Source organism: Talpa occidentalis, unplaced genomic scaffold, assembly GCF_014898055.3.
Source record: "Talpa occidentalis isolate TD23 unplaced genomic scaffold, MPIMG_talOcc4v2.1 talOcc4.16, whole genome shotgun sequence".
Taxonomy (NCBI): domain Eukaryota; kingdom Metazoa; phylum Chordata; class Mammalia; order Eulipotyphla; family Talpidae; genus Talpa; species Talpa occidentalis.
Genome location: NW_023601653.1, coordinates 355,036 through 371,534, shown reverse-complemented (window position 1 = coordinate 371,534; position 16,499 = coordinate 355,036). Strand labels below are relative to the sequence as shown.

The following is a 16,499-nucleotide window of genomic DNA, read 5'->3' as shown; positions in this document are numbered from 1 at the left end:
CGGGCCCGGACCCTCACGGACCCGCCTCTGGCCGCTCTGCGTTGTCCTGCCCGACGTCCCGCTGCCGACGCGGGGTTCCCGGGCGGCGGCAATGGGACCTGGGCCCGCCTGGCGCCGAGAGGCTCGTTGGCGCCCAGAGAGCGCCCGCAGCCGCCTCGCCCGGGCCGGGGTCTGCGCTCCACGGCAGCCAGGCCGGGAGAAGGGGCTGGGGCGCGGGCCGACGCGCCGCACCCCGGTCTGCCAGAGGCTCCGGCGCCACGCGGACGCCCGGGCAGGCTGGGGCCCCTCGGCGCATGAGGGCCAAGGCGTCGGGCCGCGGCCTGTGGCCTGACAGCGGCCCCCCGCGGCGACCGTGAGGTCGCTGCCCGCGAAGCCACACGCGGGTCAGCCGCGGAGCAGCGGCAAACGGATGTCGGACGCCGGGACCGAAGGGAACGTGAAGGAAGCACCGCGCCGGCCGCAGCAGATGAGGTGGCGAGAGGCCCCGGGCGCGTCGGCCGCAGACGGAGGACAGCCCTGAGGCGGGCGGGCACAGCGTGCAGCCGGAGCCCGGGACGCTGGTGGGGAGCCGCTGGGGGCCGGGGCAGGCCCGGCGCGGCAGGTGCCGCGGAGCCAGAGCCGGGCAGGCAGCTGGGGCGGAGGCGCCGAGGCGCGGCCCGGGGGAGTGCGCGGGGCCGGCCGGTCAGCGGGCGGCGGGGGGGCCTGCGGCGTCCGTCTCCGCCCCGCGGGCGCCCGCGAGACCCAGAGCCGGCCTCAGGCGGGCAGTGGGCGGCCGACGCCCCGAGACCGGGAGCCAGGCCGGACCCCGCTCCGGGCCGCGGGCCAGAGGTCCAGGCGCCCGTCAAAGCGGTGCCCCCGCGCGGGGCAGGGCGCGGCCGAGCTCCCAGGGGCCGGGGCGGCCCCCCCCCCCATGCGGCCTGGAGCGGACCCAGCGCGTGAGCATCTCCGCAGCCTGGACGCGCCGGTCGCGAGCGCCGCGCGGAGACCGCGCACTCGGGCGCAAGGGAGCCGGCTCCGCGCGCGGCTTGGCCGTCCCCATCGCTTCCCCACAGGGTCGTTGCGGGCGGGCGCGGCAGGGCCGGGGTGGCCCCTCCTGGGGGGCCGGGCGCCCCACCCCATAGCCCATTCCCGGACCCGGTGTCCCAGCCCTGGAACGCGCCCCTACGGCCCCCCCGGCGCCGGCCGACCGAGGTGGCCCGCGCGAGCCGGGGCCTGGGGGGGGGGCTGGGGGGCTGCCCGCGGGGCGCGCCGCTGCGTCCTGGGGGTGGGGCTGGACCCCGCCCCCAGACCCGGCCGGCCGGCCGGCCGCGCGCAGCCCCCGGGAGCCCGGACCGGGCGCGGGCGGCCCCTCCCCACCTCCGCGGCCCCGGACACCCCCGGCGCCGTCTGCGCTTGGCCCGCCCGGCCGGCCGGGGTCGGTGCTGCCTCCCCCCGCCCCCCGCCCCCCGCCCCCCGCGCTCGGCCTGCGGCCCCGGGCCCCCCTGGTGCGCGCCCCGCCGCGCAGCGCGGGACTCGGGGCCACCTTGCGCCCCCGGACCTCCCGGGGTCCCGCCGCGACGGCGCCCCGCCCTCCCCGCCAGCGCGCGCCGCCCCCGGGGTGCTGGGCGCTCCCGCCCTCCGCGCCGCAGCCCGGGGCCGCGCCCCCCACCCCCGTGCCACCCCCCCCCCCCCCCGCCGGCCCCGCGCTCCCGCCCGCGAGGGGCGCCCCCGGGGACTCGGCCCCGGCCTCTCCGGGAGGCCGGCAGAGGGGCGCCCGGGACAGGCGTGCGGGGGAACCCCCGGCGGGGGCAGCACAGCCCCTTTCACCAGGGAGAGGGGCGCCGCTGCTGCCCGCCAGCATGGGGGGACGCCGGGGGGCGGGGTGTGGGGGCGCCCTCTGCCTCCCCAGCTGCAGCCACAGCCTTAGACCAGCAGCAGCTCTGGGGGGTCCCAGCGGCGACACCCCCTCCTGAGCACAGCCGGGGCCCTCGCGCTGCCGTGGGGGGGTCTCCTGGGCTGCCCCACCTTAGAGACAGAGAAGGGGGGCTGCTCTGGGGAGCTTTGCATGTGGGGCCGGGAGGGCTGGGCGCCCTGGGTTGGCTCCCAAAGAGGAAACCCAAGACATGACCTTGGGGGGCTTAAGCCCCGGGGGGCGGGTGCCAGGGGAGGGCTAAGGAGTGTGCGGGGCGGGGTGGGGGTTGGCTATAGGGCAGGGGTTAGACGTGACCTGTGGGTGTGCGGTCGGGCTAGGCCCGTGGGCTGCAGGGGGGGTGAGGGGTGTGGGCAGGGCCTCAAGGCTGTGGGTATGGGGTGTGATGGGTGTGGGTCGTGGGTGTGGGGTGCAGGGCGAGGGTGTAGCTGTAGGGTCAGTGCTCTTGCTGAGGTGTGTGGGGTGAGGGGTTAAGTGTGGGTGAGGGGCATGGGGTGCAGAGAGGGGAGCCAGGTGCTGGCTGGGGTACAGGCCCCGCCAAGGGGTGCGGGTGCCACAAGAAACACCGTGGTTAAGACACGCAATTTCGCGAAAATAGCTCTGTATCCCCGGCCCCAGCTTTGCAGGTCTCCAGAGATGCGAGCAACGCTCCTGCCGCGGGCCTGGGCGGACACCAATTGGGGCGCAGCTGCCCTGGCGCTGGCGTCACAGGGTCCACGGGCTTCCGAGTGGCACGAACGAAACGCCCTGCAGGACGGAGGCGCAGAAGGAGAGGCAGCGCTTGCAGGGCCGGGAGGGTGGCAGCGAGCTGCGGCACACTAGGCACGGAGCAGGGAGGTCCCTTGGCAGCCCTTGGGGAGAGAGAGGGGCCCCCTGAGGCCAGTCCCCGGCCAGACCACGCCCACAGACACGGCCACGCCCAAAGCCCACCTTCCCCACCCCCCAGAGCAGGCAGGGCCGCCCACAGACTCCCCCACTGGGCAGCCCTTCCCCACGGCCTCCCAGGCAGCGCCCTTAACCGTGAAATAATGCCCACCACACCCAGACCAAGCCCACTGGCCCCAGGACCATACTGCTGGCCGCGTTAACGTGACCCTGGGACCATGCCCGTGGGACTCCAGCCCCCACCTCCTCGCTGGACCTGCCCCACCCTCCTGGTCAGCACTTGGAAAAGCCTGGACTCTGAGGCCACAAGATGGACCTGGGGCTCACGTCTCTGGGTGAAGGCTGGGGGTTGGGGCGCCCTCGCCCTGTTTGTCCACCCTCATACCCTCTGCCACCTCCCCACCCCAAGGCTGCGGGTATCTGTGGGGGCCAGGGCGGGGCCTGTGCAGAGGGTGGTGGGCTTGCTGCAGGAAGCGGTGTTGAAGTTCCCTGAGACCAGCCCTGTCACCACCATGGGCACCCCAAAGCCAGCCTGGGCATCCACCGCGAGGGTGGACAACTGCAGGCCCCCAGAAGTGGCAGCCCCGCTCACATGGGACCACACGGGCATGGGAGGGGCTGCAGGGGCCTGGACTTCAAGGCCCCATCTGGCTCCTCCCCTGGGCCTGCCCGCTGGTGGCTGACCTGAGCCACTTCTCCACTCACCCCGAGCCCTGGGCCACCCAGCAGCCTCCAAGCGCGTGCCTGGGGACCAGACAGTGCCCAGAGGCCTCAGCCGGGCCTGTCCAGCGCCCTTGCGTCTGCCTGGGGCAGGGCACTCCCTGGCCTGCAGTGGTCTGGCCCGGGAGCCCTGGGGCCAGGCCACATGCCACCGTCACCCACCCACTGCTGCAGCCGCTGGGGCAGGAGGGGCAGCGGCTGGACGCCCATCAGGATCTCCGGCACAGGGTGGGGCGGAGGGACCAGGAGTCGAGTTTGAATGGCACAGAACAGGAGCTGGCTGGTTGCCATGCCAGGTGAGCCCAGCCCCAGGGCTGGCCTGGGTGGATGAGGGCCCAGGTGCGGAGACCGCGTGCAGAGGAGGGCGACTCAGGAGAGGCGGGCGCCTGGAGGGACGAGGGCAGGGCACCCACTGGACAGAGGCTGGCAGGGAGGGGGGCGCATGGATGGGGCAGTGCCAGTGCCAGGAGCAGCGCAGAGATGCCAGAGCTGGAGGAGGGTGGCTGACTGCAGGGAAAGGTGAACCCATGTGAGGCAGGACAACAGGGGCGGCGGCCGCCGGGCTGTCCTGCAGGCCGAGGGGAGCCAGCCGGGCCTGTGCGGCCGCTCGGGCTCCAGGCCCAGCAGCTGGGGTGTCAGGGCTGCCTGGGCAGAGCATCCCACCTGCCCCCGTGAGCCCCCTATCCCGATGCCCGCCAGCCCGGGTCCACCTGGGCGGGCCGCCTGCTGTGAGCCGCGGCCGCTGATCCAGCTGCCACCTGCTTTCCCGGGCGGGGCGCCCAGGCTCCCAACGCCACAGGCCCCTCGTGAGCCCCCTGGGGGCCGGCAGGCAGCGGGGCTGGGGCGGAGACCTGCTGCCGCCCATCAGCAGCGTCCTGGTCCTTCCAGGTGAAGGGCTGGTCGTGGTGTAGGTGAGTAAGAAAAGGGAAGCTGACACCTTGGCCGTGGAGGACGCTAGGGGGTGCAGGCGGCACTGCTGGGGCCCTGAGGGCTGAATGTGGGGTGCGTGTGGACCCCAAGCCTCTCCAGGGACACCCAAGGTCAGAGGGCAGTCCGAATGCCCCATGAGGGTGCAGGAGGCAGAGCTGCCCAAGGACAGGACTGGCTGTCTGGCCAGAGGCCGCTGTGGGCCGGGGTGGTCACTGTGCAGGCCGGCTGCCGCCCGCCGGGATAGAGCCTTCGTCCCCCGCCAGGGTCGCCTGTCTTCTGTGGAGTTCATGCGGCAGCCGCAGACCACACCAGCGGCTTCCAGGGCAGGGCAAACCCCAGCGTGGGTCTCTGCACCGTCCTCCAGGTCAGGAGGCTGGCCGAGCCCTGGCCTGGCATCTGGCTTGGGCATCGCGAGACTTCCCAGGGGGCGCCCGTGTTCTCTGCAGGAGGCCAGTGGGGCCGGTGGCCCGGGGCCACCCTGGGCCCGTTGGAGTGGGTGCATGTTCAGAGAGGCCTGCGGGGAGGGAGGGGCCTGAGGGGACTGGTCAGGGGCTCCCTGTGGCACCCCGGCCCCGGGAGGCCTGCTGAGGGGCCTGGCAGTCTCGTGGAGCTAGGACGAGATGGCGCTGGGGACACCGCTGCTGTCCTTGGAAGGGAATCTGAGCAAGCCCAGGAAGAAGCACTCCTAGGTCCTGACGCTCCCACAAAGGCGCAGGACCCCAGGGAAGGCCCGGCCAGCGGGAGGCAGAGGCAGAGACAGGCGGCACCCCCACCCCGCGCCCCCGGGCGTCTCCGGAACAGGGTGCACAGTCCTCGCGGCCACGCGGGCACGCAGGCAGGGCTGTGGACGCTCGGCCGCCTCGCGCCCGTGCAGCTGCCCTCCCCGCCCGCCCGGCCCGTTCCAGGGTCAGCTCTGTCCTGGCCCGGCACCAGGTGGGGTTCAAATCCAAACTCACCCCCGCTCCGCACACCCGCCGCCAGGGGCCAGACGAGGGCCGCCCCTCGCCGCCACCCCCATTACCTGCTGCGCTGAACGGCCGGGCCAGGGCGCGGCGCGCAGTCCTCACGTGCGGCAGCACGGACACCCGGGCCAGCGAGCGCCCCGAGTCTGGGTGCTGGTGCTGGGCGGCCTCGGCTCTGGCAAGCCCGGGTCGCGGGGCCTGACTGTCTCCGGGGTGGGCGCTGCCGGCGGGGGGCCCCGTCTTCCCGCCGGGCGCGGCGTGGGGGGGCCTTGCCGCGGAGCTCCTCTCGGCCGGCTGCCTGAGGGGCGCAGGCAGGGCGCAGGGCAGTACCTTTTCGTCCTTGGGCTTCAAGTCTCGCTGGCCGGCCGCGGCGAGGGGTCGCGGCGCCGGGTCGGAGGCAGCCGAGGGGCACCTTGCTTTTAGGGGCTGAATGTTCGAGAGCGAAGGCGGGAAGTTCAGATGGGAAATGGGCAGCATCGGCTTCTTGGCTCTCCTCAGGCCGACGCCTTCCACGCAGAGGTCGGACCCGTGGAACGGCGGCAGCTCCACGGCGGGCTGGGGACAGAGGCCGGTCAGGGGGCCGCGCGCCCCGCCTCCAACCCCGGTCAGGCCTGAGGCCTCAGAGAGCAGCCCCCACGCTTCACCGCCGCTGGGCAGCCCCCGGGCCTCCTCCAGGGGGTGGGACTCAGGTCCGGCAGACCCTGGCTGCCCCACCGCCCGGCCCGCAGAAGGGTGGGTGAGGCCCCCACAAAGACCCCACAGGAGGGCATGGAGGGAGACTGTCGTTCTGCAGAGGAACGGCCCAGAAGGACCGGGAGGCTGGACCCTGGCCAGTCCGGGGCAGGGAGCGCCGCCCGGTGGCAGGGCTGGGGCGGCTGGGGGGGAGGGGAGACATGCGGGCGGCGGCCCACACGCAGCCGTGGCCCGGGGCCAGCGCTCACCTGTCTCCACAGCAACTCGAAGTTGCCCACGTCGCAGTTGCGGTCGAGCTTGCGGTCCACCACCACCTTGAGGGTGTCCTCCTGCACGCGCGCGCACAGCTGCGCCGTGACGGGCGTGGAGGGGTGCATGGTGGGGCTGGAGTTGATCTCAATCAGCCAGGGCTTGAAGTCGCGGCCCAGGATGAAGTCGGCGCCGTACAGCTCGAAGCTGTTCTTGCGCGCCTCCACGTGGTCCTGCCCCACGCGCATGGTGTGGGCGATGGCGCGCTTCATGGCGGGGTAGATGAGGCTGCCCCACACGGTGCCGCGGCCGCGCCGCTGCAGGTACTCCTGGAACCGGGTGCTGGTCCACATGTTGTGGCAGGGCAGCAGCGGGCTGCGCTCCTTGTCGTTCTTGAGGTGCTTCTGGATGGAGTTGTTGCACAGGTGGATGGCGCTGCAAGGCACGCGCGGTCAGGGGCAGGCCCTGCCCGGCCCGGCCCAGCCCCGGCCCCGGCCTACCCGCGAGGATCGCCCGGGCTCTAACCCAGGAGCCCTGCCCCAGGGCCCCGCCCCCCACCCCCGCCCCACACCCCCTGTCGCACCATCGCGCCCCCGCGGCCCCCAGCCACGTCCTGGCTGGTCCCGCCGCAGGGCGCCAAGGGCGCGGCCGGGGCAGCCTCGAGAGGGAGCATCGGGACGGCCCGCGGGACCGGGCGGGGAGAGGCAGAGCCCACCAGGGACACCGGCCGGGGCCACCCGGGCCTCAGCTCCCGCCCGACAGCTCCTGAGAGCTGAGCCTGCCCGCCGCGCAGGGGCGCCCCCAGCGCCGCCACCTGTCCAGGTTGTCCAGGGAGAAGCGCTGTGTGGAGAAGCGCAGGTAGCTCTCCTTGTAGAACCAGATGGTCAGGGGGTTCCAGTCGGTGACCAGGAACCACTGTCTGATGTCAAACTTGGTGTCGTAGATGAGCAGCGGCGTCTCGATGTACTTCTGCACCACCCAGCGGTTGTCCTTGGGGGGCGGGTGGTCTGCGGCCACCAGGTCCAGGATCTCCTCCACCCGGTTCATGCACACGATGTCTGCAAGAGAACCGCGGTCAGCCCCGCCCAGCCGGGAGGCCCCAGAGGACAGGAGGCCCCAGAGGTGCACCTCTATGCACACCGGGGGCACACGGCTGCCCACGCGGGACACACGCGGCCACAGGCAGCCCCGGGGAGGGCTCGGGGCTCCCGGGGCAGAGGGCGGCGCCGGGGGTGCGCGGGCGTGGGCAGTGCAGGGCTGCTGCAGGCTGGGGACACCGTCAGCCAAGCGAGGTTTCTGCGGTGAAGGCAGAGGCGAGGGCGGGGCGTGAAGGCTGGAGGAGAGAAGGTGGACGGACAGACAGGCGGTGGAGACAGACAGGCGGTGACGCCCGGAGATGCGGGTGAAGACGGGCTGGTGGACGGACGGGAGGGGAGGCTGACAGGTGGGGGTGGCATGAGGACGCCCAGAAAGCCCGTCCCCCCCCACAGGCAGCGTCCAGGTGGCCAGCAGGGGCCTGGGCGCAGGGCAGGGGAGCAGGGCCTGCTTTGAGGGTGAGGACCCACACGGTCCTGGGCTCCCAAGGGTGGGAGGAGGAGACCGAGGGGGTGGTGAACGGCCCGCACATCGGGCTGCCGGCCTTGCAGGAGCCGCAGACTCCCCGGGCCGCCCTCGGTCAGCCGGTGCCGAGAGCAGCGCGCCAGCCGCAGCGGCCTGCGGGCCAGGGTTGTGCAGCCATGTCCCCTGGGGCCCTCCCCGCCGCCTTCTGTGGGGACAGCCCTGAGCTTGCAGGTGTCGCTGGACACGGGGCCTCTGATGGGCAGGCCCTGTCCTCCCGCAAGTAGCAGGGGACGGGCCAGCGCTGAGCCGCCGAGGTGTGGGGCGGTGACGGACGGGCTGGGAGGGGAGACGCCACCGCAGGGGCCACGGCCGCACCCACAAGTGAGCTGTGTCACCGCGCAAGACAGGGGTGTCCTCGGTCGCGGGAGACAGCCCCGGCCTCCTGAGACAAAAGCCTAGGACGCCACGCCAGCCGCCGCGGTCATCCTGGGCTGCGGGCGCGGACCAGGGCGGGCCCAGACAGCACCCCGGGAGGCGGGGTCCCCAGCGGGAGGAAGGGCTGGCGGGCGGGGGGGCGGCCAGCAGACAGACGCCCTTTCAGAGGGTGGCTCGGGGCGGGCGCGGGGCCCGCTGGCCAAAGACGTTTCAGAGGGGAAGGGGTTTAGGACCAAGTGCGGCGGCGCCGCAGAGTAGCAGAGATTTGTGAAAGCCGCAGAAGGGGACCCGCGCGTGTATTTTAAGCAACAAGGAGACCCTTCAAAGTCACTCAAGGAGCAAACAGAAGATCCAAACTGCCAGTGGAGTCCTCGCGGCGCTCAGGGGAAGGAGACGGCCCCCTGCCATTCACGGGGGTGCAGCTACAGCTGCCCCTGGGGAGTCTCACGGCCCGGCTCGCGGGCGCGCAGGGAGACCGGCCCGGGGCCAGGGCATCTGAGTCCGGCGGGGGCCGGTCGCTCAAGGGCAACTGAAAAAAGAAAGGCAGCCCAGAGGCGCTTCCGCGGAAGCAGAAATACGATGAGGAACCGCCCCGAATCCGCCGGGTGAGTTTTAAGGAACACGCAGAGCGCAGCCTTCGGCGGGGAGGGAACCCGCCGGCACCGCGACAACACGGCCGCGTGGGGCGGGAGGCGCCGTCCATGTCAGCGCAGGGGCGCGGAAACCCCACGCCGTGCTGCCCACCGGGCGAGCCTGAAGGCGGACGGCCTCGCTGAGACGAGGCCCCCCACCCCACGCTGGCTCCGCGGCCTCAGGGCCCGCACCCCGGGCGCACCTCGGCCTCGGGACTTGGCGGCGGGCTTGATGATCCAGATGTTCCGCAGCCCGTCGATCTCCGTCTGCGGGTTCACGGACGCGATCCTGTTGAGCAGAGCCTGGCACTGCGAGAGGTGGGTTCTGGGGCTGGAGATGAAAGCGTCGCCGCTGTAAAGCAAGACCCCGGAGGCACGTGAGGTCCGGGGGAGGCCCCCCAGGCTTCCACCTCAGCGGGTCACAGGGGCAGGAAGGCAAAGAACAAGCCACCCGGGGTGTGGGGGCCGGGCCGGCCCTCGGCCCCAAGGGCTCCCGTCCGTTCGCTCGCCCGGCTGCTGCCCAGGCCTCTGCTGGCCACGGTGCCGGGGAGCGGGCCCTGGAGGGACTGGTCCTCGGGAGGGGGAGGAAAGCCCTTGGGCCCCAGGCTGCGAGGGCCAGCGAGCCAGGGACTGGCCAGAGATCTGCTTCCCTCCGTCCCTCAAGCAGGGGTGGGGTCCCCGTGAGTGGGAGAGGTGAGGGGTGTGGCGGGGCAGTGGCACCGAAGGCGTGTCGTGGCCACGTGCCCAGCCACCCGACCCACAAGGGCCCCCCAGCCCCCACACAGGTGCCGATGCCCAGACTGCGCCCCCCATCTGCAGATAGGCAGCCGATGCCCAGCACCTGGCGGGGGCCGTGTCCAGAGGCTGAAGCCCGCCCGTCCGCCCGCCCGCCCGCCCGCCCGCCCGCGGCGCCAGCGCCCGTACTGCACGAGGGCGTAGTACTTCTGGGTCAGGTCCTTCCACTCGTCCTCCGTGAGGTCCAGGGCGGCCCCCCGGCCACGTCGATGTCCTCGTGCTCCAGCCGCCCCAGGTAGGCCTGGCAGACCCTGCAGGCGGCGTCCACCAGCTGCCCCGAGAGGCCCTGCAGCGCGGGCTCTGCGTCTTCAGGAGCTGAAACACATGGCAGGTGGCCACACGCCGGGCCCCAGCCGGGACGCCGCTCCCTCGTCCGCTCCGGGAGCCCCGAGCCCCGGACAGCCGCCAGGCCAGGGCGCCGGGTCCACGGGGCCGCCCGGAGGGGCCGGCTGTGCGGCGCTGGCGGGGACACCCGGGAGCGAAGGGCTGCTGCTGGGGTCCCAGCGCATGCTCGGGGGCGCGTGGGGTGAGGGCCACACGCCAGCGACATGGTCACCCCGGTTTCCAGTCTGGCGTGCTGAGAACGGACGTGGAAAGATGGACAGACGGGAAGGCAGCCCTGGTCTCTGCTCCACCAGGGATGCAGGCCGCGGGCGGGTGACAGTGCTCGGGGGCAGGGCCCCAGGGAGGGAGGCCCCCAGGAGGCCACTGATGAGGGGGACGGGGGCCACTCCCCCCGCCAGGAACCCCATGCCGGGGCGCTGGGGCCAGTTTCACGCCACGGGAGCCAGCCCCGAGGGTCCCGGAGCGCCGGGCCGGGGGCAGCACGCGCGGTCCGGGAGCCGGCAATGGCCTCCTTGGGTCCGCGCCGGAAGGGCCAGTGCAGATGCAGAAGACAGCCCTGGGCGGCGGCGGGAGGCCAAGGCCGGCAGCCCTGCGGGGGTCGGGGTGCATGGGGGCGGGAGGGGCTTCGGTCTCAGAACAGCGCAGCCCCCCAAATTCCCACCAAGCACCCCGCAGAGCGGCCTGGTCCTCAAGACGCCTGCAAGGCCCCGTGCCCCTGTCGACCCATACGCCACTGGCTCTGTCCAGAGGGGCCCAGGACCCCGCCACCAGCCCCCCGCCTGAGCCCCGAGGTGCGGCTCCCACCAGCAGAGCCCTGCAGGGTAGCCCTGGGCCCTGGGGTGCGGGTGAGACATCCCCCGTGGGGAAGCCCCGGGCAGGGACACGGCCCGAGCGGGAGCTGCCGCTAGGGGGCGCAGGGCAGCGTCGGGGAGACTGTCCCCCAAGACCCTGGGGGCCGGGACTCGGCTCCCGCCTGGACGGCACTGCTGCGCAAGGACCCCCGGCCGGAGCCGCTCCACGAAGGGTGAGGGGCCGCCCCCGGAGAGCCTGCCCGCCGCAGCCCCCTGCGAGGGCCCCGGCCACTGACCTCTCCTGCCGCCGGGGTCGCCGTCGCTGGCCTCCTCCCGCGGGGCCTTGGCCCTGCCGGGGGCGCAGCCCTGGTGGCTGACCACCCACTTGAGGATGCTGGAGGCGGCGGTGCGCCGGAAGTCGTCTGCAAGGACACGAAGGCCTCGCCCCTCCGCCCCCGGCCCGGGCCCTCGCCAGCTCGCTGGGCCCTGGCGCCCCACAGCGGCGACCCTCGCAGCTGGCGCCCCCGGCCCCCCAGGGCCACGGCCGGGCACCCTCACCGCCTCCCGCCCTTCTTCCTCAGCCCTTCCGAGACCGTCCCGCGAGCCCCAGGCCCCGACCTCCCGGGCGGCGGCCCCCACAGCCCTCAGGCCGGCGCGGGAGGGCGCTCACCCAGGAACTCCTGCTTCTCGCCGTCCGTGCAGAGGCTGTAGCAGCGCGGGAAGAAGGCGTCGGGGTCGGCCTGGGCGTACCACGGCAGGCTCCGCATGCTCACACACAGCCCGATCTGGGGACAAGGCCGCCGGTCCCTCCCCGCCCCGCGCGGGGGCGGCTGCGAGCTGGGCTGCAGGCCAGGCCTGGCGCGGCCGGTCAGTGGCCGGGCGGCGGGCGCGGCGTCCACCTCCCCGTCCTCCAGCGGTGACGGGGCCCACCCGGCCCGCGGACGTTGGACTTGAGGTTACAGACGCCGGGGGTTGGCGCTGGGCCGCCCGGCTCACCACCCCAGGCCTGCCGGCGGGGGGGCAGAGGCCACCGCTCCCGCGGGGGCTTCTCAGGGGCCCCGTGGCCGGGTCACCGCAGGGCACACGCAAGGGGCTGGGCGAGGAGGCACGGGCCAGGCCCCACGGGAGCCCGGGATGGCCAGGGCCTCAGCCCGACCCTCCTGCACCCGCTGCCGTCCTCACCCACGGGGTGGCCCCCCCGGCTGGAGAAGCCTCCCCCTGGTCGGCGACGGCAGCCCCACCCCAGCCTCCCCTCTCGAGGAGCCGGGCGCGGTCTCCTGGGAGGGGCTGTGGGCCTCCCAGGGGTGAGGGCGAGCCGGGGTGTGGGGGTGCTCGGCGCCCGGCCAGAGCGGGTGGGCCCGCGGCGGCAGCGGAGCCAGAGGCCTTGGACCGGGCCTGCGTGGCTGGGGAGGGACGCGGCGGGGGGGCGCCGGCGGGGCTGGACGCTGACCCTGGCGGGGCACGGGGCTGGCCAGGCCGGCCGCGGGCACCTTGGTGGTGAAGGAGGCCGTCCTGCCGTAGTGGTTGAGCACCTGCTCGCCGCTCAGCCCGTGGTAGTCGACGACGTCCCTCTTGATGGTCCAGAGGAAGTAGGGCGTCTCGTTCTTCGCCAGCCTGGACTGGCGACAGCAGCCGTGTGCGCCCCGCGGGTCTCGCCGGCTGAACGGGCGGCGGAGCTCGCCTTCCCGGGGCTGCCCTGCCCGAGGGTGGGCGGCCCAGCAGGGGCGCTGGGACAGGCAGGGCCGGGCGCGCAGGCCCGGGCAGGGAGCCGCATCCCGGGAAGACGCGCCCGAGCAGAGCCGAGGGCTGTGAGCGGCCGGGCCGGCCCCACAGACGGGACACGGGGAGGGGCACCCAGTCCCCCCCAGGGCCAGCACCGGCCGCGGCCCAGAGGCCGGGTCCGCACACGTGGGGGGCGGGGCTCCGGGTGGGGCCGGGGTGGGGCGGTGGGCGGGGCAGGCCAGGGCTCAACATGGTGGGGGCGGAGCTCAGCGCCTGTGGGCGGGGCTCAGGGGCGGGGCCTTGGGCGTGGGCGGGGCTCGGGGCGGGGCTCACTCAGAGGTGGGGTTGCACTCAGGGGTGGGGCGGGGCTCAATCAGGGTGGGGCGGGGCTGCACTGGGGGGGCGGGGCTCACTCAGGGGTGGGCGGGGCTCACTCAGGGGCGGGGCCGTGGGCGGGGCTCGGGGGGCGGGGCGGGGCTGTGGGCTGGCTCGGGGGCGGGGCTCACTCAGGGGTGGGGCGGGCTCAGTGGTGGGCGGGGCTGTGGGCGGGGCGGGGCTGTGGGCAGGCTCAGGGCGGGGCTGCACTCAGGGGTGGGGCGGGGCTGTGGGCGGGGCGGGGTGTGGGCGGGGCGGGGCTGTGGGCGGGGCGGGCAGGCTGGGGCCCGGCAGGCTGCGGGCAGGTGGCGCTCGGGCCGGGCGGGAGCGGGGTGGGTCCCAGGCCCTCCCCCTGCACCTGCCCGCAGGCGCCCAGCCCGGACCTGGGCCTTACCATCACTTCGTGGATGTCCTCTGTGCCATCCAAGGCCACTTCTCCTGCATCGCTGACGTCAGTGCTTTTGCTCTCTGCAAGCACAGCCCGGGGGTCAGAGTGTGGCCTCGAGACCCGGCCCCAAGCACAAGGGACGACACCCGAGGGATCTCAGCACCGGCGTTAGGGGGAGCCCCCCTGTGGGTCCTGAGGCCACACTGACTGCAGGGCCCTCTGCTGAGTGCTGGGCCTGGAGGCGTGGGGGTGGGCCCAGGGCCCTGGGGAGGGTGGGTTGTGGGGTCCCCACCATGGCGAGAGCAGCCTGGGGCAGGGCCCCTCGCCAGGAGGCACAGGCGCCCTCGGCAGAGTGGGAGATGCGGCCTCAGTAAGGGTCTGAGGGACCAATATGGGCCGCAGCTGACATTTGGTGGTCTGCAGGTGACAAGTAGGGAGCTGGGGGACGACAGGCAGTGGACACTGCGGAAGCTGGAGGCCTGGCCCGGTGGGGGCAGTGGGCCTCTGAGCAGCAACAGCGGTCAGCCTGTGCACGGGCCCTGCCGGGGGCAGCCTGCCCCGGCATGGCAGTGGGGCCCTCTGCCCCCAGCACAGGCAGGGGAGCCCCAGGGCCACCCACAGCCAGCAGCTCGCTCTGGGTCCCCCCGACGGAACGCCCAGGTGGAGCGGCCCAGACACCCACCAGCTGTGCCCGCGTCCTCAGCGCCTGGACAGGCCCTGGGCAGGGAGTGGAACTTCTTCTCCACCCAGCCCTTCCTGCGCAGGGTGGCCCGGATCACGGGGTAGTGGCCGTAGATGGAGAAGATCTTCTTTTCCTCAAGTCACAAGAGCAGACTTCAAATTAAAGACCCGAAAACAAGTGACTCTGGGGGAGGCGGGGAAACGCGCGGGGCCGTGGACTGGGCGCCCAGGCCACCCTGACACCCAGACCCCCGCAGGCATTTCCGGGGCGGGCAGGGAGGCGCTGGGCACCACCCAGGACCCGCCCCACTGCCTGCGGGGATGGGGCCCTCCTGGCACCGAGGGGGGCGCCGAGGGGGTGCACTCTGCCACGCTGGTTCCTCCACACCCGGGGACCACCTGGCAGCCTGGACATTTGCTTCCCACAAACCAACAAAAGCAGAGGCTGCACACTTTGAGGATACGCTGCACCTGCTCCCAGATAAAGAGCTCCGTGCTGTCTCCCCCAGACCTAAGCTCCCCTGCCTGCAGGCTTTGCTCTCCCCGGGAATCGGGTCCCGAGGAGGCACACCCTGGTGCCCCCTCCTGGCCCCATGGGGGCTGGATGCAGGGGGCACCGTGAGCAGAAGCCGGCTTGGGGTCACGCCGGCTGGGAGGCCAAAGCTTGCTGTCTGCACTGCTCGGGTTTGCGAGCGGGACCTGGGCCTGGGGCCAGCAGCAGACTCACGCTCCCAATTCCCAAAAAGACCTCTTTAGGGAGCGCTCCCCCTCCTGCCTCCAAGCCCCAGAGCACCCACCTTGATGGCTTTTTCTGTCAACTGCTTGGCTATTTTGTATCTGTCTAATTGGGGGGATGACATCAACTCTTGGGAAATCCCTCGTTTTAATTCTGCAAAAGAGAGGCGGACATGGCAGCGAAGGGAAGGCCTCCCAGCCACAGCCCACGGCTCCCCAGGGCCAGGCACCCAGCCTGCTCTGCCCACTGCCCGTGCTGCCCCGCCCGCAGAGCTCCCCGCCTGTTCTGGCAACGCCTCAGGCACCTGCCTGCTGCCCACAGACACCAGGGGCAGCTCTCGCACCCATGCCCTCCAAGTCAGCTCCCTCTCCACGCCTGTCTGCTCGGCTGGAGCGGGGCCCACGCACAGACCCGCAGGGGCCCAGGCACTGGTCACACAGGACAGCCGCTAGCCACTCTGCCAGGCAGCCCTGGCCACCCCCCGCCCTCCCCCTGCGCCTGCCCGCAGGTGCCCAGCCTGGACCTCAGCCTCTGTGCTTCGCCAGGCACGCCCTCTGGACCACCCGGCCTCTCGCCCGTGCCCCGGTTGCCCCCGGCCACAGGGGGGCTAGCAGCCCCGTGGCTCGGCCATCCCCTGCGGGTGCTCCCCGTGGCCCAGGAACCAGGCACACGCCAGTGCTTTAGCCCAAAGCCTCGGCCCACGCAGGGGACGTCGCCAGCGCGACCCCACCGCCAGCGTCCTGCCCGGGCCCACGCTGAGCAAACCTACGGAACGCTACCTGGAGAAAGCTGGGGAGATGGGTGCATAGGCGGGGCGCACGTGCTGGGGGCGTGTGTGGGGGGCGTGTGCTGCGTGCTGGGTGTCATTAAGGAGTTACTGTCCTTGTCTTGGCTCTGAGAGAAACTGGGGTTTGTAAAAACTGTCATTGTTACAGATACGTGTAACTATTGAGAAAATGTGAAAATACCCGCTGAAATAGCTCAGAAATACTAACAACAAATTTCATGAAGTCACGATAAGGACCAAGGAGCGATTCCAAGACAGCGCAAAGATCTGTCTGTCAGGAAGGAACACAAACCGCAAGGTGCGCACGGGTGCCCGCGACTCCCGGACGGGGCTCAGGCGGACGCTGCAGCGACGCGGCCCCGGCCCGTCGGGCTCTGACTGCCCCTCGGCAACGAAGGAGCAGACAAAACATGGAGGCCCCGGCGGCTCTGACGTGGCTGCCCGCCCCGCGCGGCCCCCGGTGGGGCGGCCACAGCCGGGGCCCCAGGCCCCGCGGCGCGGAGTCCCGACAGCCCCGGGCCGAGCGGCCCTCACGGGGCCTCCCGCGGCGCAGCACTCCAGCCGCAACCCTGCAGACAAATGGGGCCAAGGCCCAAGGAGGCGCCAGAACCGAAACGCCGAGAGCGGGGTGAGCGCGAGAGGCTGAGCCGCGGCCAGGGCCGCGATGGGGCGACACCGGCCGAGGCAATGTTGCCGCTAGAGAGACAGGGACCCGCGCGGGCCCTCCGCCTCCCCACGGCCGCCGGGGACCACGGGCAGGAGAGCGGGCGCCGCGGAGGCCGCGCCTCGGCAAACGCTGCCGAGAAACTGAACAAACACCACCGGGCCCTTTGGAACAACTCGGAGAAGCCAAAAAGCGTCGGAGCACGCGGGTCGGGAAAGACGAGAGGACGGCGGCGTGGCC

General features: G+C 73.0%; 1 protein-coding gene across 1 annotated transcript; it reads right to left on the bottom strand.

The window, feature by feature from the left end:
* Positions 1-2,462: 2,462 nt before the first annotated feature.
* TTLL8 (tubulin tyrosine ligase like 8) lies at positions 2,463-15,793 on the bottom strand. The gene is given in 14 exon segments (XM_054695967.1): positions 2,463-2,760; positions 5,737-5,961; positions 6,348-6,783; positions 7,163-7,406; positions 9,179-9,327; positions 9,900-9,969; positions 9,972-10,085; positions 11,203-11,328; positions 11,577-11,691; positions 12,397-12,525; positions 13,398-13,471; positions 14,074-14,206; positions 14,870-14,961; positions 15,588-15,793. Coding segments are annotated over 14 exon segments (2,088 nt in total). The 5' UTR covers positions 15,736-15,793; the 3' UTR covers positions 2,463-2,727.
* Between the last annotated feature and the right edge of the window lie 706 nt (positions 15,794-16,499).